Source organism: Mesoplodon bidens, assembly GCF_964165515.1.
Source record: "Mesoplodon bidens genome assembly, chromosome: 18".
NCBI lineage: Eukaryota > Metazoa > Chordata > Mammalia > Artiodactyla > Ziphiidae > Mesoplodon > Mesoplodon bidens.
This window is the reverse complement of record NC_138175.1, coordinates 51,626,020-51,651,175: the sequence shown is the minus strand read 5'-3', so window position 1 is coordinate 51,651,175 and position 25,156 is coordinate 51,626,020. Positions and strand designations below refer to the sequence as shown.

Here is a 25,156-nt window from a genome sequence, read left to right as displayed (position 1 = left end):
CATCCCTGGTCCCTGTCCGTTACATCTCTTCACATGTTATCACACCTCCAATCACTGTGGCAAACCCAAAACACCCCCATCATTTCCAAAACATCTCCTGAGGGAGATCACAGTCTGATGGCATACACCCCCTGCACACTGGGCTGGCCTCATCTTGGGACCCTCACTCCGTTCTGGCTACCCCTGTCCCCTAGCTGTCCCCAGACTTCAGGCTTCCATAGTTTGTGTTCCTTTTCCTGGAAGATTGTCCTGTGTGGTCTCAGCTTCCAGGCCACCTCTCCCAGACCAGCCTATGTAATCGGGTCTTTATGATCTATTGTTTTCTCATTTGCTGACTGTTTCCCTACTGGACTGGTTGTTCATGAAACAGGTACAAGATAGCTGTGGTCACTCCTGAGTTTCCAGAGCCCAATGCAAGGGGCCTCAATGATTATGTTGAGTGGTCAAGGGGACCAACTGGGGACCACAGGTGGAGGAAGAAATCCTGGAGGTGGCATGGGCAGGAGGCAAGGCTTTTACTGGGTCTGGAAGGTCAGGAAGGATCTGGGACAATGTACCAGGCCAAGGGGGAAGGGTGGGCATTCCAAGGGATTCTGTGCCATGCCGAGGTCCTCTGCTGCTTCTCAGATCACTCCCCAGTGTCTCTGGGGCCAGACCTGGGTGCAAATCCCAATTCTGCCATTTCCCTGCTGTGTGACCTTGAGTACTTTCCTTAACCTCTCTGAGCATAATATCCGTCTTTATAAGATGAAAATGATGGTGCCTACCTCCTTGAATGATTATGGGGTTCAAAGAGATCATTTTTAAAGCTCATTCTTTTTTTTTTTTTTTTTTTTGCAGTACGTGGGCCTCTCAACTGTTGTGGCCTCTCCCATTGCAGAGCCCAGGCTCCAGACATGCAGGCTCAGCGGCCATGGCTCCGCGGCATGTGGGACCTTCCTGGACCGGGGCACGAACCTGTGTCCCCTGCATCGGCAGGCAGACTCTCAACCACTGCGCCACCAGGGAAGCCCCACAGAGATCATTTTTATAAAACATTGAATACCGTAGTGTGCACTCAATAGATATTTGGTGAATAAGTGGTTCTTAGTCCCAGATGTGATGAAAAATGAGGTTTTAATCCAAAAGAGGTAGGAAAGCATTTGCTTTGGAGTCATATGGCCCTGGGTTAGAGCCTCAGCTCTGCCACTTGCGTGTTACATGACTCTGGGCCACTGAGTTTTCCTCTCTGAGCTTTAGTGACTTGTCTATAAAATGGGATCATAACTGTGTTACCCACATGGAAGTGTTGTGAAAATTAGATCAGATCATGAAGGTAACTGTGCAGCACAACGTGTGGCTCATAGTAAGGGGCTGTTGTTCTGACTAGGAATGGCTCTAGAGTGTATGGAGGCAGCAAACTCCCAGCCTTGGAGTAAGGGAGGATGGGGGTTGGGGGAATTTTCAGATATGGAGCTTTATTGAGTGGATAGGGAAACTGAGGCCCAGGGAGAAGGGTCTTTCCAGAGGTCACAGAGCACCTCGCAGGCCCAGCAAGGACCAGCAACAAGGGAAATGACCCCCTTCCAGATCTCCATGGGGAATTAAAGTCAGAAGGGATCAAGGATAAGGGGTGGGCCCTTTAAATCCTAAGCTCCACCTTTGCTTTGAAGGGTCTTTGGGGCGTATAAAAGGGGGTGCAATTCCTCTCTGCTCCGGAAAACCATCTGCTGCTCCTGTCCCCGGGCCCCCAGCCCACCTCTCTCCAGCTGCCCACCACCTCCACCTGGATGCCATGCAGCTGCCACCCTTCGACATGTGGAAGGACTACTTCAACCTGAGCCAGGTGGTGTTGGCACTGATCCAGAGCCGGGGGCAAGGGCCGGAGGCCCAAGGGACCGGGGAGCCGAGACCTGGGCCCCAGCTGGAGCAGGATCAGGGGCAGGGAGGGCAGGGGGCCAGCGGGGGCCTGGCCACCCTGTGCAACTTTTGCAAACACAATGGGGAGTCTCGCAACGTGTACTCCTCACACCAGCTGAAGACACCAGAGGGCGTGGTGATGTGTCCCATCCTGCGGCACTATGTGTGTCCCCTGTGCGGGGCCACGGGGGACGAGGCCCACACGCTCAAGTACTGCCCGCTAAACGGAGGCCAGCAGTCTCTCTACCGCCGCAGCGGGCGCAACTCGGCCGGCCGCAAAGTCAAGCGCTGAGCAGCATCAGGTGCCCACCCCCTGCACCCCCCAGCCCTCCTGGTTCAATCCTCCCAAGTCCCTGGACTCCCCCACTTCCGCGGACTCACCCAGCCCTCTGGAATGTCTGACCCCCAGAACTCCATCCCTGCTGAATCCTGAAACAACGGAGGCTATGGGGAGCCAGGCCAGCCCTGCCCTTTGGAACTCTCAGCCCCTGGGGTTCTGTCCTGGCGGTGGCTGTGGATTCTTGGTGCAGCAGGACCCCTGCCCCTTGGACCACATAGCCCTGTGGCTCCTTCTGGGTCACGGTTCATGAATCTTTAGTTCTCCTGGGACACTAGCCCTGCCCCTTTGACTTCTCAGCCCTCAGGGTTCCGTTTTTTGCGGAATTCTTGGACTCTTGGACCTACAGGAGCCCGCTGTGCTCTCTCAGGCCAGCTGGCTTGGACCTTCCAGCCCAAGAACTTCAAGATGGGATTCGGACTTAAACCAGCCTACTCCGTCTGCTCCAGCCACCAGCAGACCCACCGTTTCATCGTGGACGGCGCCGGATGGGTCTCAGCAGCCCATCCATCAGGAGCTGGGGGAAGGACGGGGCACGCCTGAGGGGCACCATGTCTTCGCAGGCTTATCTGGGGCTGGAGAGCCTTGGGGTGAGTCGATACCCTTGAACTCTCCCTGGTTGTTCACTCCGTTTCACGGCACTGGTGCCCGCCACGGCAAATCACCGATGGCTCCTTTCCCCAGCGAGAGGGCGTCTCTCCGCCATCTCCCAACTGCCCCAAATCACCATAGTTTGTAAAGTTCCTTTTTTTTTTCCTCCTCCAACAGTTAAGTCAACGAAGCTGCCCCAGGAAAGGGGTGTGCATGCCCAGATGGGAATGGCAACCGCCTAGATTTTATTTTAGGGGCAAAGAGAAGCCCCAGTCAGATTTTAAGTTGTTCGGTTTTTGGCTCAGGGCTGGGCCCGGGTGTTGAGCTCTGGTAAATAAAAAGCTTTTCTGGTTGTCTTTGAAATCGCTATGTCTGTTTCCTGCGAGGCTGGGGGAGGGAGCGTGGGGGTATCCGAATTTGGCCTAAAACGTGGGAAGCAGGAGGCAGATCAGGAAGGAGACCTGGGTCCCTCCCACGAATGTGACCCCCTTACATCCTCTGACACAGGACACCTATGGACTGGTCCCCAAGTCCCAGCCTCCACCTTGACCCCAGATTCCCTTTCCCTGTCCTTCCCAGGGCTCTGTCCAGGGTCCCCTCCCAGCCTGCTAGAGCCCAGGTCTTCCAGGACCGACTTTATGGTTGTCCTTAAACTTTAGGCGCCCAGGGGCTTCCCTGGTGGCGCAGTGGTTGGGAGTCCGCCTGCCGATGCAGGGGACGCAGGTTCGTGCCCCGGTTCGGGAAGATCCCACATGCCGCGGAGCGGCTGGCCCCGTGAGCCATGGCCGCTGAGCCTGCGCGTCCGGAGCCTGTGCTCCACAACGGGAGAGCCCACAACAGTGAGAGGCCCACATACCGTGAAAACAAAAAAAACAAAAAACTTGGGGCTCCCAAACTCCATTGGAGAGGTGACAAAAAGTATGGTCCCCACCTCGGGGAAACGCACATATGCACAGAATATTGCATATAAAATCAGGGCTTCTTTTATTCCATTGTTCCACACCTATTTACTGAGCTCCTACTTTGTGCCAGGCACTGTTCTGGGTTTTGGCAGGTACAGCGATGAGCAAAGCAGACAAGACTCCTGCCCTCGTGGAGCTGACATTCTAGTGGGGATGGGGGTGCGGTGACAATCAAGCGATAAATATATAATATGTCAGGTGGGTGATAAGTGCTGTGAAGGAAAAGGAGTCAGAGTAAAGGGATGGAGAGTAAAGGAGAGGCTGTTTTACGTGGGGGTGTGGTCAGGGGAGGTCTTTCTGTGGAGGTGACACTTAAGCAGAGTCCAAATAAATTGAGGAAACCAGGAGAAGGGCATTCCAGGCAGAGATGACAGTGAGTTCAAAGGCCCTAAGGTGGGATAGAAGCTGGTGTGTTTGCAGAACAAGCAGGAAGCCGGCTGAGTAAGAGATAAGATCAGAGAGGCCAAAGGGTAGGCAGAGAGTTCAGAATCTTGCAGACCTTGGTGAGAATTTGACCTTCATTGTGCATTTTCAGACTCTGAAATCTGTGAGAGTGAGAGGGCTCCACTCTCATATACAGTAGTCACAGAGAAAAAAACAGAGACTCCCATTAAGGACCTCTGCTCACAGGTCCTTTTCCAAAAACACAGCTCTGCCCTTAACAGAGATCCCCAAGGCCCCCAAACAATAGCCAAAAGGGACGCCCTAAGCCTGGAGCTGTGGTGTGCGCATGCGGCAGGTTGAGCCCTGGAGAAAGTGGGGGCTGCACCGGGCAGGAAGCTGATGGCCTCTCACATGTGATGATGGAGGAGAGCTTAATAGTTTAATAAAGGGATGGACTCTGGTAAAGCGTGTGCAGCAGTTATGGAAAGCAACAAGGGTGGTATACTCAGGACTGGGGTGGGAGGGAGAATTACGACAGGTGACGGGGTGCATTTTACACTAGAGAAGTGAGGGGGAAGATGCTGAGGTCAGTTTGGGATAGGGGATATGAAGTGCCTAGGGACATCCAAGGTGAAAGCGTCCAGGAGGCTGCCGGACACCTGATCTGGGGCTCCGAGGAGAAGACAGAGAATTAGTGATCAAGTTTTCTTTTTGTTTTTTTATTATTATTATTATTATTATTATTATTTTTGGCTGTGTTGGGTCTTCGTTTCTGTGCAAGGGCTTTCTCTAGTTGCGGCAAGTGGGGGCTACTCTTCATCGCGGTGCGCGGGCCTCTCACTATTGCAGCCTCTCTTGTTGCGGAGCACAGGCTCCAGACGCACAGGCTCAGTAGTTGTGGCTCACGGGCCTAGTTGCTCTGCGGCATGTGGGATCCCCCCAGACCAGGGCTCAAACCCGTGTCCCCTGCATTAGCAGGCAGACTCTCAACCACTGTGCCACCAGGGAAGCCCCTGTTCTTGTTTTTTAAGGAATTAATTTTTTAGTGAATTTTCATTTATTTAGCAGATAATTAAGTGGCAGCATAGCTCTGACAAGAGCTGAGGACACTAAAGGAGCTGCAGTAATAATGTACCCTGACCTTGATCTCCTCCAGCACCTGCAGAGCTCCACACACCTCTGCCGATGGCTCCCTACTTGCAGGCTCCTGCCGAGCTCCAGGCCAGATTTAGACCCAACTCCCCCCTCAGCCCAGACTCTCATGAAGCCACAGCATCGTGGATGCCTCCCCTGGATGTCCAGTGTATTCATTTCCAAGGGCCACCATAACAAACGACCATAAACTGGGTGGCTTAAACACCAGAAATGCATTCTCTCACTGTTCTGGAGGCTAGAAATCTGAAATCAAGCTGTTGGCAGTGCCACACTCTCTCCAAAGGCTCTAGGGGAGGATCCTTGCCTCTTCCAGCTTCTGGTGGCCCCAGGTGGTCCTTGGCTTGTGGCAGCGTCACTCCCATCTCTGCCTCTGTCTTCACAGAGCTGTCCTCTTCCCTCTGTGTGTCTCTCTCCTCTTCTTATAAGGACACCAGTCCTGTCAGCTGAAGGACCTGCCCTACTCCAGTATGACCTCATCTTAAGTAATTACATCTGCAATGACCCTATTTCCAAATAAGGTCACGTTCTGAAGCAGTAGGGGTTAGGACTTCAATCAATATTATTTTGGGGGAGTTGGGGACACAGTTCAACCCATAACACCCATTGAGAACCTTACACTCACCATGTCCTAACTGACCCCGTCTCCCCAACTGGGACCTGAATGGAGAACTGGGTGTCACCTCCCTTTCCCTCCCCAACCTGACTGCACTCTGTCCACTCTGTCACTGCACACTGTACACTGGTTTTTTTTTTTTTTTTTTTTGCGGTACGCGGGCCTCTCACTGTTGTGGCCTCTCCCGTTGCGGAGCACAGGCTCCGGACGCGCAGGCCCAGCGGCCATGGCTCACGGGCCCAGCCGCTCCGCGGCATATGGGATCTTCCCGGACCGGGGCACGAACCCGCGTCCCCTACATCGGCAGGCAGACTCTCAACCACTGCGCCACCAGGGAAGCCCTGCACTCTGTACACTTTGCCTCTCAAATGTCTTCCAATTCATTTTCACCCTTCCCACCGCCCCTGCCCTGGTCCAGTCTCTCCCACCCTGTCCTTGGTCCACCCCTGACTTCTCCCTTGACTCTGGCTCATAGTCTTGCCCCCTCCCATCCGCCCTCCACACAACAGCAGGGGCTCTTTCTAAAGCACACATCACACCCTGCCCATCCTCACTCATTCAAGCTCCTTAACTTGCCCATAAGGCCCAGCATGGGCTGCCTCTGCTTCCTGGACCCTGACCCTTCACGGAGCACATGGTGGGAGATCAGCTAAACCCAGCCCTGGTGGAAGCCAGCTTGCCACCCACTCTGCACCTGCTCCCACTCAGAAAACTATAAACAGAGAAAAACACACAATCAGGGGGACTCGTCACTCTTTTATATCCAATTACCTCAAGTGATTGGTTCTATCCATTCATTCACTGTTTCATGCTTTCTCTCTCTCTCTCCCCTATCCTCAGCACCTCCTTCTCACCCTGACCTTGCTTCCGGCTCTACTGAGACAACAGAAGGAACCAGGAGACAACATTCACGTGCTCCTGACATGCTCTGACACTATATCACCACCTGCCTGCCTCCACACCCTCCCCGTTTACTGTGGCTGAACAGCCCATGCCCCTTAGACCACCCCCTACTTGTGCCTTGAGTCCCACCCACCGTGCCCACTCAAGGACATGGCTCCAGCAATTCTCCCCTCTCTCCTCTGCAGCATCAATCTCCCCCCTTCTGGATCATCCCTGTGGACACACAAACATACTGTGACATCTCCCATCTGAAATAAACCTCTGGAGATCACGTGGGGAGATACCACCCCATTTCTGTGCTAGAAAGGATCATCTACACTGGCAATCTCTAAAGCCTCTCCTGAACCCACCCAATCAAGCCCCCACCGCACCACCAAAACTGCCCCTTCCAGGATCACTGATGAATTCCTTATCACTAGCCCCAGTGGTCAGTTCTCAGTCCTCATTGGACTTGACTTCTAGGCAGCGTTTGGCATCATTAACCCTTCCCTCCTCCTGGATTTGCACTTCTCACTTGGCCTCCAGCACAGCAGACAGCGCTGGTTCTCCTCTCACTCTCTGACTGCGCCTCATCAGTCTCCTTGGCTGATCCCAGCCCTCTACATCGGAGTGTCTAGCCTCAATGCCATGGACTTCTTCTTTTTTTTTTTATGGGGACAATGTTTATTGAATTTGTTACAATACTGCTTCTGTTTTTTTCTGTTGTTTCTTTTTTTTGTTTGTTTGTTTTTGCTGCTTTGGGTCTTCGTTGCTGTACACGGGCTTTCTCTAGTTGCGGTGGGCGGGGGCTACTCTTCCTTGCAGTGCACGGGCTTCTCATTGCGGTGGCTTCTCTTGTTGCGGAGCACAGGCTCCAGACGCGCGGGCTTCAGCAGTTGTGGCTCGCGGGCTCTAGAGCGCAGGCTCAGTAGTTGTGGCGCACAGGCTTAGTTGCTCCGCGGCATGTGGGATCTTCCCGGACTGGGGCTCGAACCCTTGTCCTCTGTATTGGCAGGCGGATTCTTAACCACTGCACCACCAGGGAAATCCACTTCTTTTCTATCTACACTTGCTCCCCTGCCAATCTCTCCCAGTCTTAAACGTCATTATTCACTGACAATTACTAAATTCCTATCTTAAGACTGAAACCTCTCCCTTGAAGCCCAGACTCAAATATCCAACTTCCTACCTGATCTTTGTACTTGGGCAAACCTGAACTCCTGATCCTCTTACAGCCCTTTGCCCGTCTTTGCTTCTGGCAGCTCCATTCTTCTGTTACTCGGGCCAAAGTCACTGGAGTCATCTTCAACTCCTCTTTCTCTCACTTCCTCTACCCAATTCCACTTCACCTCACCTCAGCAGCTACCACCCTAGTTGAAGCCACCACCATGACCTCTCACCTGAGCCACTGTGGTCACCTCCTCACTGAGCCCCAGATTCCACTCTCGCTCCCTAAACTCAGTTTCTGCTACTGTTAACACCAGAGTCAGGGACTTCCCTGATGGCGCAGCAGTGAAGAATCCGTCTGCCAACGCAGGGGACATGGGTTTGAGCCCTGGTCCCGGGAAGATCCCACATGCTGCGGAGCAACTAAGCCCGTGTGCCACAACTACTGAGCCTGTGCTCTAGAGCCCGCGCACCTAGAGGCCACGCTCCACAACGAGAAGCCACTGCAGTGAGAAGCTCGTGCACCTCAACAAAGAGTAGCCCCCGCTCACCACAACTAGAGAAAGCCCGCATGCAGCAAAGAAGACCCAACGCAGCCAAAAATGAATAAATAAATTTACTTTAAAAAATAATAAAATAAAATTACACACACACACACACCCCATACTCCCCAACCCTTTTGCCTACTTCCATTTATTTCACGGTACTTATCACCTTTTCACTTATATATCTTATTAATTTTGCTAAATGTCTCACTCTCCCAACTACAGAGTGAGCTCCATGAGGGTACAGATTTTTGTCTTCTATATTCACTGCACCTAGAATTGCGTAGGCACTCAATAAATATTTGTTTGAATGATGAATGAAGCACTGTTTGTGGAATGACCTTCAGAACTCCAGCAGGAGGCTAAGCTACAAATTTCTCAGTGTAGACTTAACTCCATCATCCTACCTTCCAGCTAGCACCCGTGTTCTAGATTCACTCCTGCCTCCATGCATTTGCTTAAAGTCATGCCTGTGCTAGGATCACCCCTTACCAGCCAAGAAGCTCTCCCTCTGATCTCCCTCCCCGCGTGCCGGCCGTGACGTGTGTGGACACGGGTCCCGCCAGGTAGGGTTGGAAGGTAGATGAGTTGCTATGGTTACTGCACCCGCCTGGGGCGTAATATCCCCAGGGTGCCTCGCCCCTACGGGTAATGGTTAGCAGACCCCGAGCAGCCCCGCGCAGGGACGGGTATAAGGGGCTGCAAACCCAGTTTTGTTCCCACCCCACCCACGCAGTTGTCATGGAAACGAACCGCTTCCCTCCAGCACCGTCTCCCTCCCTTTCCTCTAAGAGAGACACAGGCATAGTTAGAGGGCTGGGTGGGCTGGAAGACGGTCCGAAAGGCTAGGAAGCCATTCGGTCCCATCACTCTCCAAGGTCTCTCCCTCATCCTCCAAGGATTGCTACGCCTGCGCAGAGACGGAGTCCGAGTACCAAAGCTAGCGGGGAGAGAAAGGCGCGCATGCGTGCGAGGGTTTTGAGCGTGCGTTCTTGGGGCATTAGGGAGCTAGGGGAAAGAGCGCTGCGCTAACCTTGCGCCTGCGCAACTGCGGCCCGCTTACGGAGGCCGGTAGAGGGCAATTCTGAGCTTGCGCTCTGGCGGGAGTAGTGAAACCCTAGAGGTTCGGGCGTTGGGGGATCGTCTGGCGCTAGGTGCGCCTGCGCTTTGGCTCGCGGGGCGGCCGGGGGCGGGGCCCAGAAGGGGAGGGAGAAAGCCGGCAGGGGGAGGGAAGAGGCCGCAGAAGCCCGAGTCTTGACCGACGGGCAGGCGGGGGCTGCGGCGGCGCCGGTGAGTGACCCGCGGCCCAACTCGGTCCCCACCCTCCGCGACCCTCACTCTTCCCGGAGTCTCCCGTAGCCCCCGTTGGCCCCTCCTAATCCCGGACCCTCATAACCCTCAGGGCTCCCCTTGATTCGTGGCAATTCCCAAAGCCCCCACAATCCCCGCAGACCCTAATGCCTAGTATTTTATTCTCCCAGTTTCTCCACTGTCCTAGGAGCCCCAAATTCACCATTATTTCTGGACTGCGCCTCTAAGGACCACTTCTCTTATTGGTCTTACAGACGTCCCATTGCCCCGGAACCCCCAGAGCGCCCCTCTGCTCCAGATCCCCCCCTTCCTGCTGTATCTCCTCTTCAACATCTCCTTATCCCCATCACCCTCGTGCTTCTTTGACCCCCGAGATACCCCCATTCTCCTTCCATTTCCCATCCTCCTATGCCCCCAATTCTCCTCTAACTCCCGCAGACACCCGCTCTTCCGCTTTTCCTCATTTCCCTCCACTCCTCCATACCCATACCCATACCCATACCCAATTAACATCAACTCCATGGCCTGGCACTTTGCGCCGCGCCAGGCACAAGATGAGCGCTCAGCCGGTGTCATCTATTATTAGGCACTCTGACGGACCCCCGCTGCCCGTCGCCTCCGTCCGCCCTTCGCCCCCACCCCTATCCCCGGGGACATAGGAGACGGTATCGAGGCGGCCGGGGTGGGGCGGGCGGCGCGGGGCCGCTGAACCCCTGCCAGCGCCGTGCGCCCTGTACCCGCAGCGCCGGCGCCCCCCATGCGCCAGGCGGCCGGACGGCGGCGTCGGGGGGCGCCATGGCCTCGGCGGCGGCGGGCGAAGCGGAAGAGACCACCCGGCTGCGCAAGCCGCGCTTCTCGTTCGAAGAGAACCAGATCCTGATCCGTGAGGTGCGCGCCCACTACCCGCAGCTCTACGGCGCTCAGAGCCGTCGGGTGAGCGTGGCCGAGCGGCGGCGTGTGTGGGACGGCATCGCCGCCAAGATCAACGGCATCACCAGCTGGAAGCGCACTGGCCAGGAGGTGCAGAAGCGCTGGAACGACTTCAAGCGCCGCACCAAGGAGAAGCTGGCGCGCGTGCCGCACTCCACACAGGGCACCGGGCCTGCCGCCGAGGACGCCTTCTCCGCCGAGGAGGAGACCATTTTTGCCATCCTGGGGCCGGGTGTGGCGGGGCCAGGAGCTGGTGCAGGGGCAGAGCAGCCCTCCGCGGCCGCCTCTTCACAGCCACCGGCCCCAAGTGCCTGCGCCCAACGCTGTGTGTTGTCTGAGGACCGCAAGGAGGACCGACGGGCAGGTGAGTTCCTTCAGCATCACCTTAGCAAAAGCAAACAGAAATTTTACTTTGTGCCTGGCGCTGTTCCAAGCCCTTTATATGGTTCATCAGATCCTCACTATAGCTGTGGGAAGGGGGGGTTGCTGTTGTAATCCCCATTTTACACCTGTGGAGACTGAGGCTCAGAAAAGTGTAGTAATGGTCAGAGTCGGGAATGGAACCCAGACCTAGGAGGCTTGGCTCCAGAGTCCACACATGGGATCATCAGCTCACCCATGATTTCATTAAACTGTAGTGTAGAGGGAGTGACTCTGAAGGCAGATAGTCTGGGCTCCAGTTACAACTTTGCCACTCAGCTGTGTCATTTGGGATAAACTACTGCACATCAGTTTCTGCTCTGTAAAATAGGGATAAAAAATTGTCCCCACCTCAAAGGGTTGCTGGGAAGATTAAATGAGTTAATATGTGTAATTTGCTTGGTACATTACCTCCTTGCTAGCTATTGATATAATTACCAGTGCTGTGAAGCACGAACTGTTTCACCATTTTATAAATCAAAGACTCAGGGAGGTTTGGAAATTTTCCCAAGGTCATGCCCTGAGTAGAGGAGGTGGGGAGAGTGGAGTACAAAACTTCCCACTCAGCCTTGACTCTGAATGATTATTTCTTCTACAGCTATTCCCCAGGCAACTGCCCGGAGCTGGACAGTGTTGGGGACAGAGATGTGACTGAGACATCCTCAGGCCTGCCCTTCTGGGGCTCATAGTCCACTGGGGGAGACAGACCCATGCATAGACAGTGATGACTCAAAGCAGGCAGGGCTGGACTGTGAGAGTCCCTAGGGAACATCTGATCCAGACTGGGAAGTCAAGGAGGGCTTCCTGGAGGAGGAACCATCAGAGCCGAGATGCAAAGAGTGAGGATGAAGAAGAGATGGGAAAGTGTTCCTGGAGAACGGCAGGTACAGTGGCTTGGAGACCAGAAAGCTTGGCCAGTTTAGGAAACTGAGAGATGCTGCCCAGTTAGGGGAGGGGAGGAAGGGAGAGTGGAAAGATTAAAGAAAGGACATGTTTTGAGATGAGATCAGAGAGGTCAGCAAAGGCCAAACCTTGCAGGGCCTTTAGGCTGAGATAAGGAGTTCAATTTTATCCTAAGTACTATGGGGAGCCATACAAGGGTTTAGAGAAAGAGGGGGCACATGATCCAACAAGGCAGCTCAGGATCATGTAATTTCTGAGAGGTTCATTTACCCACCCAAGGTCACACAGCAAGTAGTAAGTAGAATGGTTGGAACTTGAATATAGGTTGTGTCCAACTCACTGTCCATGCACTTAACCACTGGCTAGATGGCCTGATATATACCATATATATACATACATATATATGTAAATATGTAAGTAGTTTACATATATATAAACAATTAATATTGACTACGAGTTAATGGGTGTGCCAGAATTGGATCACACGTGGTTTAAAATGAAGGTCAGGACTTTGGATTTTATCTTGAGGGCATTTGGGAGGCATGAAAGTATCTTAAGCCAGAAAGAGACACAATCACTCGGGACCCTTGTAGTCAATATGAATCAAACCTCAGTGTTTCTACCTGTGAAATGGCCCCATTGAACCAGCGCGGAGATGGCAAACTTATTACTTCAAAAGCTGTACAACCCCTTATTCATTCATTCAACAGATATTTATTGAGCGCCTATTCTGAGGCAGACACCATGGTAGGTGCTGGGAATACTCTGAAGAAAGACAATTTTCCTTCCCTTATGGAGCTGACATTCTAGTTATGGGAGACAGACGACAAACAAGTAATCCCCCAAAGCAGATTATACAAAGAGGTGATAAGAACTAAAAGAAGTAAAACAAAGCATGTTAAGAGGATAGTGAGTGGGCCTCCCTGGTGGCGCAGTGGTTGAGAGTCCGCCTGCGGATGCAGGGGATACGGGTTCGTGCCCCGGTCTGGGAGGATCCCATATGCAGCGGAGCGGCTGGGCCCGTGAGCCATGGCCGCTGGGCCTGCGCATCCGGAGCCTGTGCTCCGCAACGGGAGAGGCCACAACAGTGAGAGGCCCGCATACCGCAAAAAGAAAAAAAAAAAAAAAAAAGAGGATAGTGAGTGACGGAAAGGGGGCCTCTGTAGAGAGGGGAAATTTGAGCAGAGGACCTGAATAGAGAGACTGAGCCAAGTAGATATCTGGGGGAAGAGTACTGCAGCTGGCGGAAACAGCAGGTGCAAAGGCCCTGAGGCAGGTATGTGCTTAGAGTGATTAGAATCTCACACAGAGATTACCCACTGTGTAAAACTCTTAAAAGAGGAACTGCTCTGATTGAAGGACAGGAACAGGGCCTGGGGCAGCCTGAGGCAACTTTGTTGACACTGGAAGGAGAGATAAGAACCATTTATCTTGTGACCTAATATTTGAATGAAAGAACAGTAACACCCACATTGAGACTTTATTATGTGCCAGGTACTGGCCTATGCCCTGGCCCATGGTAATTCAATTAATGCCTGTAACGGCCCTCAGGGAGATATTCCTTTACAGGGTTACTTGGTCCTATGTTCACACACATCCATTTACAGGTGGGGAAACCGAAGCCCAAAGGTTGCGAATAACTATGATTTTAACTCTCACAGTGGTCCTTACATGACACCTGTGAGCCCTGTGGGCATGAAGGCTGGGCCCCTTTTCTGTTCTTTTTACTCAGTAGACTAGAAAAGTCAGATATTTTTCCAAGTGGCTGGAATTCTCATGCCCTTTATGAAGAAGGCTCACCACCCCACTGTCAAGCCCACAGCCCCAGCCCAAGGAATGGTTAAAAGCATAGGCTCCAGAACCTGCCTGGGTTCAAAGTCCTCTTCTCCCATTCACCAGCTCTGTGACACCTCTTTGGGCCTCAAGTCACCTCATCTGTAAAATGGGCTAATACTGATAGCACCTACCCCAAAGACTGGCTCGGAGGACTGGGTGAAATAACATAGGAGAACTTAGTCACTGCGACCAGGGTCGGCCAGGAAAGTGTCCAACCACCATTAGCTCTGGTTATTGTCTCTCTGCCAGCCTCTCTTACTTGCCCAGGCCGGCTGGCCCAAAGAGTCTGGAGCCCCAGCCTTCGAGCCTGGGGGTGTGGGGGGGTAGTGATGCTGGTAGAGGGAACAACATGTGCACTGAGGCAAGGAAGAAGAATAGAAAGGGGAAAAAGCTGAGGCCTTGTAGCCCTAGAGAGAGGCCTGGACTGTCCCCTGTGGGTGCTGGGGAGCTGCGGGAGGGTTGTTGCCAGGACCTGGGGCCTGGTGCCCGATCAGTACTGACTCCCAGGAAGCCACAGTTCTTTTCTCATTAAAGACAAAATTTTGTGCTGGACATTGTTCTAGGCGCTGGGTAAACAGCAGTGAACAAAACAAAGCCCTGCCTGATGGAGCTGACATGAGGAGGAGACAGACCACAAACACAGAGCGATCCCATGCCAGGTGGAGATAAGTGCTATAAAAGAAATCAGGTAGGGCTAGGAGAGAGAAAAGGACAGAGCTGCTTCAGATGGAGGGTCAAGGAAGGTCTCTCCAAGGAGGCCATGTTTGAGCAGAAGCCCGAGGAGGTGAGGGAGGGAGCCAAGCAGGTGTCTGGGGAAAGATCTTTCCAGGCTGAAGGAACAGAAAGTGCAAAGGCCCTGATGCAGGAGCGGGCCTAAAGTGTATGAGGACCCAGGACTTCCCTGGTGGTCCAGTGGTTAAGCCTCTGTACTTCCAACGCAGGGGGCTCGGGTTTGATCCCTGATCGGGGAACTAAGATCCCACATGCCCCCCGGCGTGGCCAAAATTATAAAAAAAAAAAAAAAAGTGTATGAGGACCTGCAGGGAGGCCAGTTTGGCTGGAGTCAAGTGAAGAAAGAGAGTGAGAGAAGGAGTGGGAGACGAGGTTAGGGAGGCAATGGAGGCACATCGTGGGGACCTTGAAAACTTTTGCTCTTACTGTGGGTGAGATAGTAGCCACAGGAGGCTTTTGAGCAGAGAAAGACATCTCACTTGTATTTTTTTAACACCTTTATTAAGGTAGAATTCTCATACCATACAACCCACCCATTTAAAGCGTACAATTCAGTGGCTTTTAGTATATTCATAGAGCTGCGCAACCATCACTACAATCAATTTTAGAACATTTTCATCACTCCGAAAAGAAACCCTGTACCTCTTAGCCATCAACCCCCCGCCTCGTTCCCGCATCTCTGCCCAGCCCTAGGCAACCACTAATCTACTTTCTGTCTCTGTAAGATTTGCCTGTTTTGGATATTTCATGTAAATGGATCATATGACATGTGGTCCTTTGTGAGTAGCTACTTTCCTGTAGCGTAACTGTGGTGTATTTGAGTTGGACCCCTGAGGCTGCTGGTGGAGAATAGACTCTTAAGGGGTGGGGCTGTGGGCTGGGAGCCCAGTGAATAGTCCAGGTTGGGAGATGGTGGTGGTTGGACCACGGTGGGGGCCGTGGAGGAGGACAGATGTTGGGTTAGTTTGAAGGCAGAGCCCACAGTATTTGTACAGGAGTGGTGTCTTGGGAGAGAAGAAGAGTGCGTTTTTGTCCCGAGCAGCTAGAAGGATGGAGCTGCCATTATCGGAGATGGGGTGGCTGAGGGAGGAGCAGGTTGGGGGAGGGCCAGGAGCTCAGCTCTGGGCAAGGGGGTTGGAGGCATTATAGGATGGGATTATTGGAGGGGATATGCCGAGTACACAGCTGGAGGGAGAGCTTCAGGCTTGGCCTGGAAATCTGGGCGCCTCTGCACGCAGACTCTTCAAGTCCGTGAGCACGAATGAGATCCCAGGTGAGAAGAGGCGGAGGAAGAAGCCCTGCAGGCTTGGGGTTAAACTGGCACAGACCAGAGTTGAGACTGAAATCCTGACTGGAGAGAGCCCCCTACTCCCCGCCTCCAGAAGTTCCCCCCTCTCCTTCTCCAGCCACCCAACCTCTTTTCCAGGCCCTCCTCCCCTGGGGCCTCCCCAGGATCCAGCAGTGCTGCCTGAGGGGGGGCGGGGAGGGGCGGGTCTGGATGGTTCAGAGCCTTCTAGCATGTTGGCTTTTACACTGAATGAGATAAGAACTGCTTGGTTCGGCAGGGGACCTCCAGGACCCTGTTCCATTAAGGCTGGTATCGGCCACCAGATTATTGTTAAATATATTGTCTCTCTCCCCTGGGTCATGGGGCTTCTGCTCCAAGGCATGACCTGACTTAGGTTTGCAAAGGATGCCTTTGGGTCCAGGGTGGGTGGGAGGTGGGAAAGGGAAATCATGACAGCGTTAGGGGTCCCCCACATCTTACCTACATCTCTCTCTCCACAGATACACCAGCCCACAGCAAGGGGGGCTCTAGCAGCCCGGAGCCTTGGGCCAGACCCTCCTGCAATCCTCAGGAAGGGGGCTGCCAGGCACCCAAGGAGCGTGAGTCCCCGCCCCCTCCGGCCCTGCAGACCATCCAGCTGCCCCGCCTGGCCTTGTCTCCACCCCCCACAGCCCCTCCGCTGCCACCACCCCCCGAGCCACCGCAGCAGGTCCAAGTGGCACCCTCGCCCTCCAGCTCCCCCTCCCCTCCACTGCCTCCACCCTCGGCCCCGGACCCCTCCCTGGACTTCCTGCGGGCGCAGCAGGAGACTGCCAACGCCATCCGGGAGCTGGCCGGCACCCTTCGCCAGGGACTGGCCCAACTGAGCGAGGCCCTCAGCGCTCTGCTGCCCCTTCTGCCTGGAACCCCCGCTGACCCCCCGCCCCCGCCCCCACCTCCACCTCCACCGCCCAGGCCTGTCTTGTCCCCGCCGTCCCCCAAGGTGGAGGTCACCCCAGAGCCTGTGTCCGTGGTGGCTGCTGTCGTGGACGGGGCTGTGGTGGCAGCCAGGGGGGTGATCATTGCCCCTAGGAGCGAGGAGGGGGCCCCCCGGCTGCCCCCCGCCCCACTCCCTCCCCATGACTCGCCGCCACACAAAAGGAGGAAAAGTTTCCCTACACGGAAGAGGCGGGGGCGGTGGAAATCTCCGTGACATCTGCTGTGGGGTTCAGGCTTGTCTGCGCACCTTCTGCCTGCACCTCCTCCCCCCAGCTTAGCCCAGTGGAGGAGGGCAATGCACTTTCCCCATCCCAGCTGCACCCCTGCTCCCTGCTGCGGGGCACGAGCACCCCACTCCCTGTACTAGTTAGTGCCTGATTCTGGGGGGCCTCCTTGATGGGCCCCCCAGCCCTTTTCAGTACAGCGCTGTCTGCCTGGCTGCTTTCCTTAACCCTGACTTCTAAGCCATGGATTTTATGTTATTTATTATCGCCCTTTGTGGGCTGCGGAGGGAACTTGCACATCCCCCCTCCCCTAACAAAACTCCTGGCCTTGACTTGAAGACAACTGACCCACTTCCCCTACCCAGACTTTGGAGGGGGTGGGAGCTTCAAGACAAGTCAGAATATGGATGAAGAGGCTATTGCAGTCTGTACCCTAGGGGCGGGTGGAGTTCTCACTGGTGTAGGTTGAGCCTTCTGCCTCCCGTTGCAGTCTCTGACCTCCAGAGCTCAACCCCCTCCGTGCTCCCCAGTGGTGACAAGATATCAATAAACTTATTTTTAATATAATTACTTGGGGCTCTGTCTGAGACAGGCCTGAAGTTCCAACACCTACACCTGCCTCATCCCTCCATGGGCAGGTGACACCCCCTTGAAGTTTTAGAGGCTGGTGGTTTTCCAGACTTTTTTTTTTTTTTCTTAAAGCCATCAAGTCCTGTGTTCAAATCTTATTCCTATTTTTTCATCCTTCAGATACTACCCTAAATGTCATCTCTGGGAGGACATCCTGGATTCCTTCCCCCGGGCTAGGGTGGGTCTGCTTCTTAGATTCTCTCTCAGCATCCTGTGGTCACTAAATGAACACATGCCCTTATCTATTTAAAGCCTGCTTCCCGTATAGTTTCATGAAGGGAGGAGCTGGTTCTCTTTTTTACTCCCAAACTGGCTGCAGAGCCTGGTAGCAAACTAGCTAATAGCCATCACCCTGGACTCAGACCTGGCTCAACCCCTGGTGCTGCCCTGGCCGGCTGTGTAACTACGGGCCCCACTGTCTTCATCTGTAATACGGGCATAAAGATTTAGGTGTCTTTGCTGCCTACAAATACATTCTCTTCATCCTTCAGGTCACAGCTCAAATATCACCTCCTCAGGAAAGCCTTTCCTGATCCCCCCTTTCCCCCAGCAGTTGTGAAAGAAAGGCAGTTAAGTAATCATTTGAGTAAATTTAAATTGAATGTCCCTCCATCACCAGGATGAGCCTTGTCAGGGCAAGGCCTGAGCCTATCTTAGTCACTGCTGTGTCCTCAGCATTGCCCAACACAGAAGAAAGGTTGAATCTTTTAAGTAATGGGAGCTTAAAAACAACTTTCATTTATGGTGCTCCTTTTCTGGGCCAGGTGCCATGCTAAGCATTTATTTGCATGTTTGCATTTCAACCTGAAGGTACCCAATGAAAAGCAGATTTTAGGGGGTCTCCATTTTTTCCTGAGAAGTTTAGGGACTTGCCCTAAATTTGTCAGGGGCCAATCCAGTCCACCTGAAGCCAGCCTCTGGCCAGAACTCCTGACTCCAACTCGTGTTTACTAAAGAATGGCCCAAAGACAATTTTAGGCGATATATGGATGGCCTTTTTAACGGTTCTATGGTTATATGTGTATGTAGTTTTATTTTGTAAAAATGTACCTAGTACATAAAACCCATAATCATGCACATAATACTGCTTAGGATGAGGCGAAAGTAAATAGTGTTTTATTCGCAGGAGTCAACTTCAAGAAAAATGTTAATAATACAGGTGGTAAACAAAATGGTGAAGCTGAGACTGAAATTTGGGTAACATAAAATCAGACCTGCTATGGTTGCAGTGGGATGAGGGAGAGTGGGGGCAGGCATTCCCTGATTAGTTTGAAAACTACTAATGAATGCAACCCTGGCAAGTCATTCAAATATTTTTGAGCGCTTAACACAGACCCAGGCCTAGAGAGAGGAAGAGGCTGATGTGGGTTAGAAGCTGGAGACCTGTCTCTCCTCCACATGCCCCCTTTCCAAGCCTGCCCTGCAGTGTTCCATCGCCAGGAAGAAAAAAACATGGGGGGGTCCCCAAAGCCTGCTTGGGCCTATCAGGTAGTAAGCACCCAAGGTTGGAGAAAGGTGGTCTGGCTCTCGCTCTCCCCAGAAACTATGCTCCCCGAACTGTTGCCATCTCTGGCCTCCTTTCCGCCCCCCAAATTGGTGAGCCCTAGAGGGTGTGAGGGCCCTCTCACCCGGTGCTCGGAAAAATCCCCCAGAAATTGAGGCGGGGGTTGGGGGGGGGGGTGTACGGACAGCCAGCGGGAATCGGGAAGGCCTCCCCCAACCTCCTGGACAGCGGAAGTGCGTCAGTTTGTTCGCCCCGCAGAGCATTTTGGGAATTGTAGTGAAGTTGGGGTGGGGGGGCGGAGAAACTGACAGTGTAACCCCTTGGAGACCAGAGCGCGCCCGCAGAGCTGGAACAGAGGGGCGCTCGACCACTCCCTTTAGTAGATAAAGCAACTGAGGCTGAGACCGTCAGTCCTCTCCTTTCTCCGGCTTTTGTTGGCCCCAGTCAGAGGCTTCTATCCAAGATCCTGGCCAAGACGAAGTGCCAAGTGGACGGTCCTGCCCAACACTAAATTGCTAGCTTCCCTTCCCCCCCCCGCCCCGAAAACGTCCAATTAAGGTCCCTCTGCCCTGCCCCAGGAGCTGCTGCCTTCGTAACCGGTCATTGGCCCACCTTTGAAGGGCGGAGAACTGAGCCTCAGAGAAGGCAAGACTTGTCTAAAGCTGCAAAGCAAGTCGAAGCAGAAACTGGCCGCCCGGAAGCCTGTCCACCCCCTACACTTTCTGAACCCGTGGTGGCTCTCACCATTCGTATCACATCCCCGCCCCCAACCCTTGTGCTCGAGCTGCTTGGAGCCAGTCAAACTCCCTGCCCTCCGGCGAGGAGAGGTTAAGGTTGCGCAGCGGAGAGGCGGTGAGCCCCTACCCTCCCCGGCAGCCGGCGGTCCCCTTTAAGAAACGGCCCCGGAGGGACTACGTTTCCCAGAAGGCTTTGCCGGCGCGTTATGTAACTTTCCCTGCGTAGCGGCCTCTGGGGCAGAAGGAGGTGGAGGCGGTGGCGGCGGCGGCGGCGGCGGCTGCGGCGGCAGTTGCAGCGGCGGTGGCGGGAGCGGCGGGAGCCCGAGGCGGCGGCGCCCGCGGCCTATCGCGGGGCCCGAGCTGTGCGCCGCGGCCCGGAGCTCGGACCCGGCGGGAGCGCCGACGTGCCTCTGCCTGCCTTTGAGGAGGCGGGAGTGAGGAAAAAGGCTTAGGGCCCAGGGGGCGGGGAAGGGGGGCCGGGCCTGGATCCGCGGGGAGGCCGAGCCAGAGGCCCGATCGTGGCTCGCGCGGTCCCGGGGACACGAATCGAACGTCGGCGGCGCGGATCGAACGTCGGCGGCGGGTGGAACGCGGGGGCCCGGAGGCGCGCGTGCGGGGGCTATGGCGTCCGTGCAGGCTTCCCGCCGCCAGTGGTGCTACCTGTGCGACCTGCCCAAGATGCCGTGGGCCATGGTGTGGGACTTCAGTGAGGCCGTGTGCCGCGGCTGCGTGAACTTCGAGGGCGCGGATCGCATCGAGCTGCTCATCGATGCCGCCCGGCAGCTCAAGCGAAGCCACGTGCTCCCCGAGGGCCGCTCGCCGGGGCCCCCGGCCCTAAAGCACCCGGCCACTAAGGACCTGGCAGCCGCCGCTGCACAAGGGCCTCAGTTGCCGCCTCCACAGGCCCAGCCCCAGCCGTCGGGGACAGGCGGCGCTGTCTCAGGCCAGGACCGCTATGACAGGGCCACATCGTCGGGCCGCCTCCCCTTGCCCTCGCCCGCCCTGGAGTACACCCTGGGGTCCCGCCTGGCCAATGGACTGGGCCGCGAGGAGGCTGTGGCGGAGGGGGCGCGAAGGGCCCTGCTTGGCTCCATGCCCGGCTTGGTGCCCCCTGGGCTGCTGGCAGCTGCGGTGTCTGGCCTGGGAAGCCGGGGTCTGACGCTGGCACCCGGCTTGAGTCCTGCCCGTCCAGCCTTCGGCTCCGATTTCGAGAAGGAGAAGCAGCAGAGGAATGCGGACTGTCTGGCAGAACTGAACGAGGCCATGAGGGGCCGGGCAGAGGAATGGCATGGGCGCCCCAAAGCTGTGCGGGAACAGCTGCTGGCGCTGTCTGCCTGCGCCCCTTTCAATGTCCGCTTCAAGAAGGATCACGGGCTGGTGGGACGGGTGTTCGCCTTCGATGCTACTGCCCGCCCGCCAGGCTACGAGTTCGAGCTGAAGCTCTTCACCGAATACCCCTGTGGTTCTGGCAACGTGTATGCTGGAGTCCTGGCCGTGGCTCGCCAGATGTTTCATGATGCTCTGCGGGAGCCGGGCAAGGCACTGGCCTCATCAGGCTTCAAGTACCTCGAATATGAACGCCGACACGGCTCAGGGGAATGGCGCCAGCTGGGGGAGCTGCTAACCGACGGTGTCCGCACCTTCCGCGAGCCAGCTCCCGCCGAGGCCCTGCCCCAGCAGTATCCAGAGCCAGCCCCTGCAGCTCTTTGTGGCCCACCCCCACGAGCCCCATCCCGGAATCTGGCCCCCACGCCGCGCCGTCGCAAGGCGTCCCCTGAGCCCGAGGGCGAGGCATCTGGGAAGATGACCACTGAGGAGCAGCAGCAGCGGCACTGGGTGGCACCCGGTGGCCCATTCTCCGCTGATACCCCTGGTGTGCCCTCACCCATCGCCGCCCTGAAGAACGTGGCCGAGGCCCTTGGCCACTCCCCCAAGGACCCTGCTGGGGGTGGGGGCCCTGTGCGTGCGGGGGGCGCCAGCCCCGCAGCCTCCTCCGCGGCCCAGCCTCCAGCCCAGCATCGTCTAGTGGCCCGAAACGGTGAGGCAGAAGTTAGCCCCACAGCAGGGGCGGAAGCTGTTAGCGGGGGTGGTAGCGGCACCGGGGCGACCCCCGGGGCCCCCCTGTGCTGTACCCTATGCCGGGAGCGGCTGGAAGACACCCACTTCGTCCAGTGCCCCTCAGTGCCCGGACACAAGTTTTGCTTTCCCTGCTCACGGGAGTTCATCAAGGCGCAGGGTCCTGCTGGGGAGGTGTACTGCCCCAGTGGAGACAAGTGCCCGCTAGTGGGCTCGTCTGTCCCCTGGGCCTTCATGCAAGGCGAGATCGCCACCATCCTTGCTGGAGACATCAAGGTTAAGAAAGAACGGGACCCCTAGGCCACCACTGCCACCAGTCTACTGCCCATCCGCCCCCCCCTTGCCACCCACCGCCGCTGCGGATAAATTATTCCCACCCAGCCCAGTGCCTCCCCCGCCTGTGTACATATCCCCTTCCTTAACCCAGATGGGTCCCCTCCTTATCCCAGATGGGTCCCCCGGGGTAGATGCATTGAGGGTGGGGGGAGAAAACTTGTGGCTTCTGTCCGAGGGGGTGTTTGGGGTCCCTTGACCCCTCCGGTTTCCCTCTCCCCTCCTTGGCTTGGCTTTGCTGCTGCTTGTAGTTGGAGGAGAGGTGTCCCCGCCCCTCCTTGAGAAGGGGCCTCCTGAAATCTCGCTCTTTATAAACGAAGCAAAAGCATTTTATTGCCCCCCTCCCCTACCCGCTCTCCCTCCTTCAATAAACCGAAAGATGGGTTTTTTCCTTCTTGGTCCCTTAGTTGCGTGAGATGCTGCGCCCCCTTTGGGACCGAACTGATCCTGCAGGGGAGAGGACGTTGCCTTGTAGCCTCCAGGTGGCGCCCTTCACTCAGGTGCGCCCCCCGGCTGTTTTTATAAATGCTGGCCAGCTAGTCAAGCGTTCTAGCCATCAGCCCGTTTTCCAGATGACAGAACCAAGGCTCAGAGAGGGGATGGCTCTTGCGAGGGAGCCACAGCCAAGCTCGGGAACTAGCCTTCCCTTCTGGCCGATCCCCTGTATCTCCCCCGAAGGTGGAGGACTCAGTGCCACCGAGGGGGAGGGTCAGGGGGCATCCGGAGGCTTCCCAGAAGGGACGGGCCGCGAGGTCTTGCTAGGCAGGGAGAGAATTAGGCCAGATTGCTAGAGGGGCTGCCTGAGGAAAGAGGAAATTTACCTCATGAGGTACACTAACAGGTTCCCTGGAAACAAGGTGACTGCTGCTCGCCTCTGGTGGTGCCCTGAACTGCGCGCCCATCTCTGGAGACCAGCCTCAACGGCGGCCGCCCTAAGACACCGTGACTGGCCGGGTAAAAGGCGCTCCCCCCGCGGTCGCCTCTGATGTGCGCGGCCTTGTCCCGCACCTGTCCCGGCGGGCTGATTATTAACCAGGACTTCCTGCTCGCTGGCGTCAGGGGGCGGGGCCTGAGCGGGCTGCGGCAAAGCAGGGGTTAAGGGGAGGGGGAGGCCCCAAGATCCAACCCCCACCCCAGCGGCCTCCCCCGCGACCCTGAGGTGGAGATTTCGTGAAGGGGGCAAAGCTGGGCGCAAAGGCCAGCGGATGGACAGAGAGATGGGGAATGACAGTGTGTCCTGCCACAGCACAGCCCTGTCACACGGCTGTGAGACCCTAGGTTGCCCCAGGTCTCAGGAACCCAGATGTTACATCACCTAAATCTGCAAGACCTTAACGTCCTGACCCATCTTGGTTATGCAGGTGTCCCTCCCACACATCTCGCAGACCCCCATGTCCCAACTCCCAAATATTAGGGACTCTGGGGCTTGGTCCTCCACATCTGGAGGACCCTCAGTTCTCAGACTGAGGAGTCCCCTCCCCCAGCCACCGGGTCTCAGGTGTTCTGTCACCCCTGGCACTGCCAGCGTGGGCTCTGGGCAGGGCTGGGAAAACCACCCCTGATTAAATATACCAGGCGATAAGCCAGGAGCAAGGGAGACGCTGGATGGAGCTCCATGCCTGGGCACCCCTCCTGGGCAATCTTGTGGCCTCTCCTGACCCAGCTCTGCGGACCCAAGTACTGGGTAGCTCCCCCTCCCCCATCCTCAGAGCTAGAGGCCTCCAGACACGGGGGCGCTGTGCCCCAGTGGGGGCTAAAGAGCTGTGGAGGACACCTGGTCCTTTAAGAACAGCTGGTGGGTGGGTAGGGGCCAGGGGAGTCACCCCCAGCCTGGCTGGTGTGTATTCTAGATAGAGGTTGGGTTAACTATTAACAGAGCAGGCAGCCTGAACTGTGTGGGTGTAGGGGCCTAGATCAGCCCCCCTCTTCATTCAGTGCCAGGCTGGGGCCAGAGTGGAGGGGTTCTGGATTGATCTGGGAGATCAGTGAGTAGGTGAAGAGGCTTCACAAAAGGAGAGACAGAGACACAGAGAGAGACCCAGGGAAAGATGGAGACGACAGAGGTGGGGAGGGAGATGCAAAGAGACCAGCTCACTGAGCGAGAGAAGACAGAGACCCAGAGAGAGAAAAGGAGCTCGCTCGGAGATGAGGGAGATGAGGTAGAGACAGAGAGAGACAAACGTTCAGAAAGGAAAATTAGAGAAATATCCAGATGGGTTAAGAGAGGCCAAGGTACACTGAGGAAATGCCAACAACAGAGACAGAAGGAGAGAAGAGAGACTGAGATGCGGAGAGAGGGAGGGAAGGAGAGAGGCTGTGAAATCAGGAAAAGGTACAGGTTTGAACTAGAGAGTTAAGACATCTTCAGACTCAAAAGTTCTATGAGACCGAGGGGGAGAACAGAGCTCTGTGAAGAAGGGCAGGGCTGGGTCTGTCTTTGTCACTCGGTCCCCATGACCAGACCTGGCTCACTGCTCACCCTCCAGTTCTCAGCTCAGCTGACCTCTCCTCCAGGAAGCCCTCCTTGACCCTCAGTCTGTGTCAGGTGCCATTTCTGGGCTCCCACTCGCCTATCCCAGCCCTGAACATTCTAAATCATTATTGTCTGGGGACTGGACTGTGAGCCTTATAAGGGCAGGGCCAAGGCTGTCTCAGTCACCACTGTGTCCCCAGCCTTGCCCCGCACTGGCAAGTTTAAAGGATGGATAAATTAATGGAC

At 55.6% G+C, this 25,156-nt stretch overlaps 3 protein-coding genes across 4 annotated transcripts; all 3 read left to right on the top strand.

The window, feature by feature from the left end:
* Positions 1-1,774: 1,774 nt before the first annotated feature.
* Positions 1,775-2,191, top strand: NANOS2 (nanos C2HC-type zinc finger 2; the record flags this gene model as incomplete). Its single annotated transcript, XM_081216117.1, has 1 exon — positions 1,775-2,191. The coding sequence occupies one exon, from the start codon at positions 1,775-1,777 to the stop codon at positions 2,189-2,191; it is 417 nt and encodes a 138-aa protein (XP_081072243.1).
* A 7,566-nt stretch (positions 2,192-9,757) lies between these two features.
* MYPOP (Myb related transcription factor, partner of profilin) lies at positions 9,758-17,724 on the top strand. 2 transcript variants are annotated; one of them, XM_081215954.1, is made up of 3 exons: positions 9,758-9,825; positions 10,590-11,140; positions 16,456-17,724. In XM_081215954.1, exons 2-3 carry the CDS (start codon positions 10,642-10,644, stop codon positions 17,145-17,147), a joined length of 1,191 nt encoding a protein of 396 aa, XP_081072080.1. In that variant the 5' UTR covers positions 9,758-9,825; positions 10,590-10,641; the 3' UTR covers positions 17,148-17,724. The 2 variants fall into 2 exon arrangements, with proteins under 2 accessions (XP_081072080.1, XP_081072079.1); XM_081215953.1 differs by having other exon boundaries at positions 9,764-9,825; positions 10,433-11,140.
* A 2,619-nt stretch (positions 17,725-20,343) lies between these two features.
* IRF2BP1 (interferon regulatory factor 2 binding protein 1) lies at positions 20,344-22,831 on the top strand. Its single transcript, XM_081217590.1, has one exon. The coding sequence runs from the start codon at positions 20,650-20,652 to the stop codon at positions 22,402-22,404; it is 1,755 nt and encodes a 584-aa protein (XP_081073716.1). The 5' UTR covers positions 20,344-20,649; the 3' UTR covers positions 22,405-22,831.
* The last annotated feature ends 2,325 nt before the right edge of the window (positions 22,832-25,156 follow it).

Bases quoted from the DNA above. Each gene is read 5' to 3' on its own strand.
- IRF2BP1 (XM_081217590.1), top strand. From the start codon at position 20,650: ATGGCGTCCGTGCAGGCTTCCCGCCGCCAGTGGTGCTACCTGTGCGAC.
- MYPOP (XM_081215954.1), top strand. From the start codon at position 10,642: ATGGCCTCGGCGGCGGCGGGCGAAGCGGAAGAGACCACCCGGCTGCGC. The intron at 11,141-16,455 runs GTGAGTTCCTTC...CTCTCTCCACAG, and splicing joins CAAGGAGGACCGACGGGCAG to ATACACCAGCCCACAGCAAG.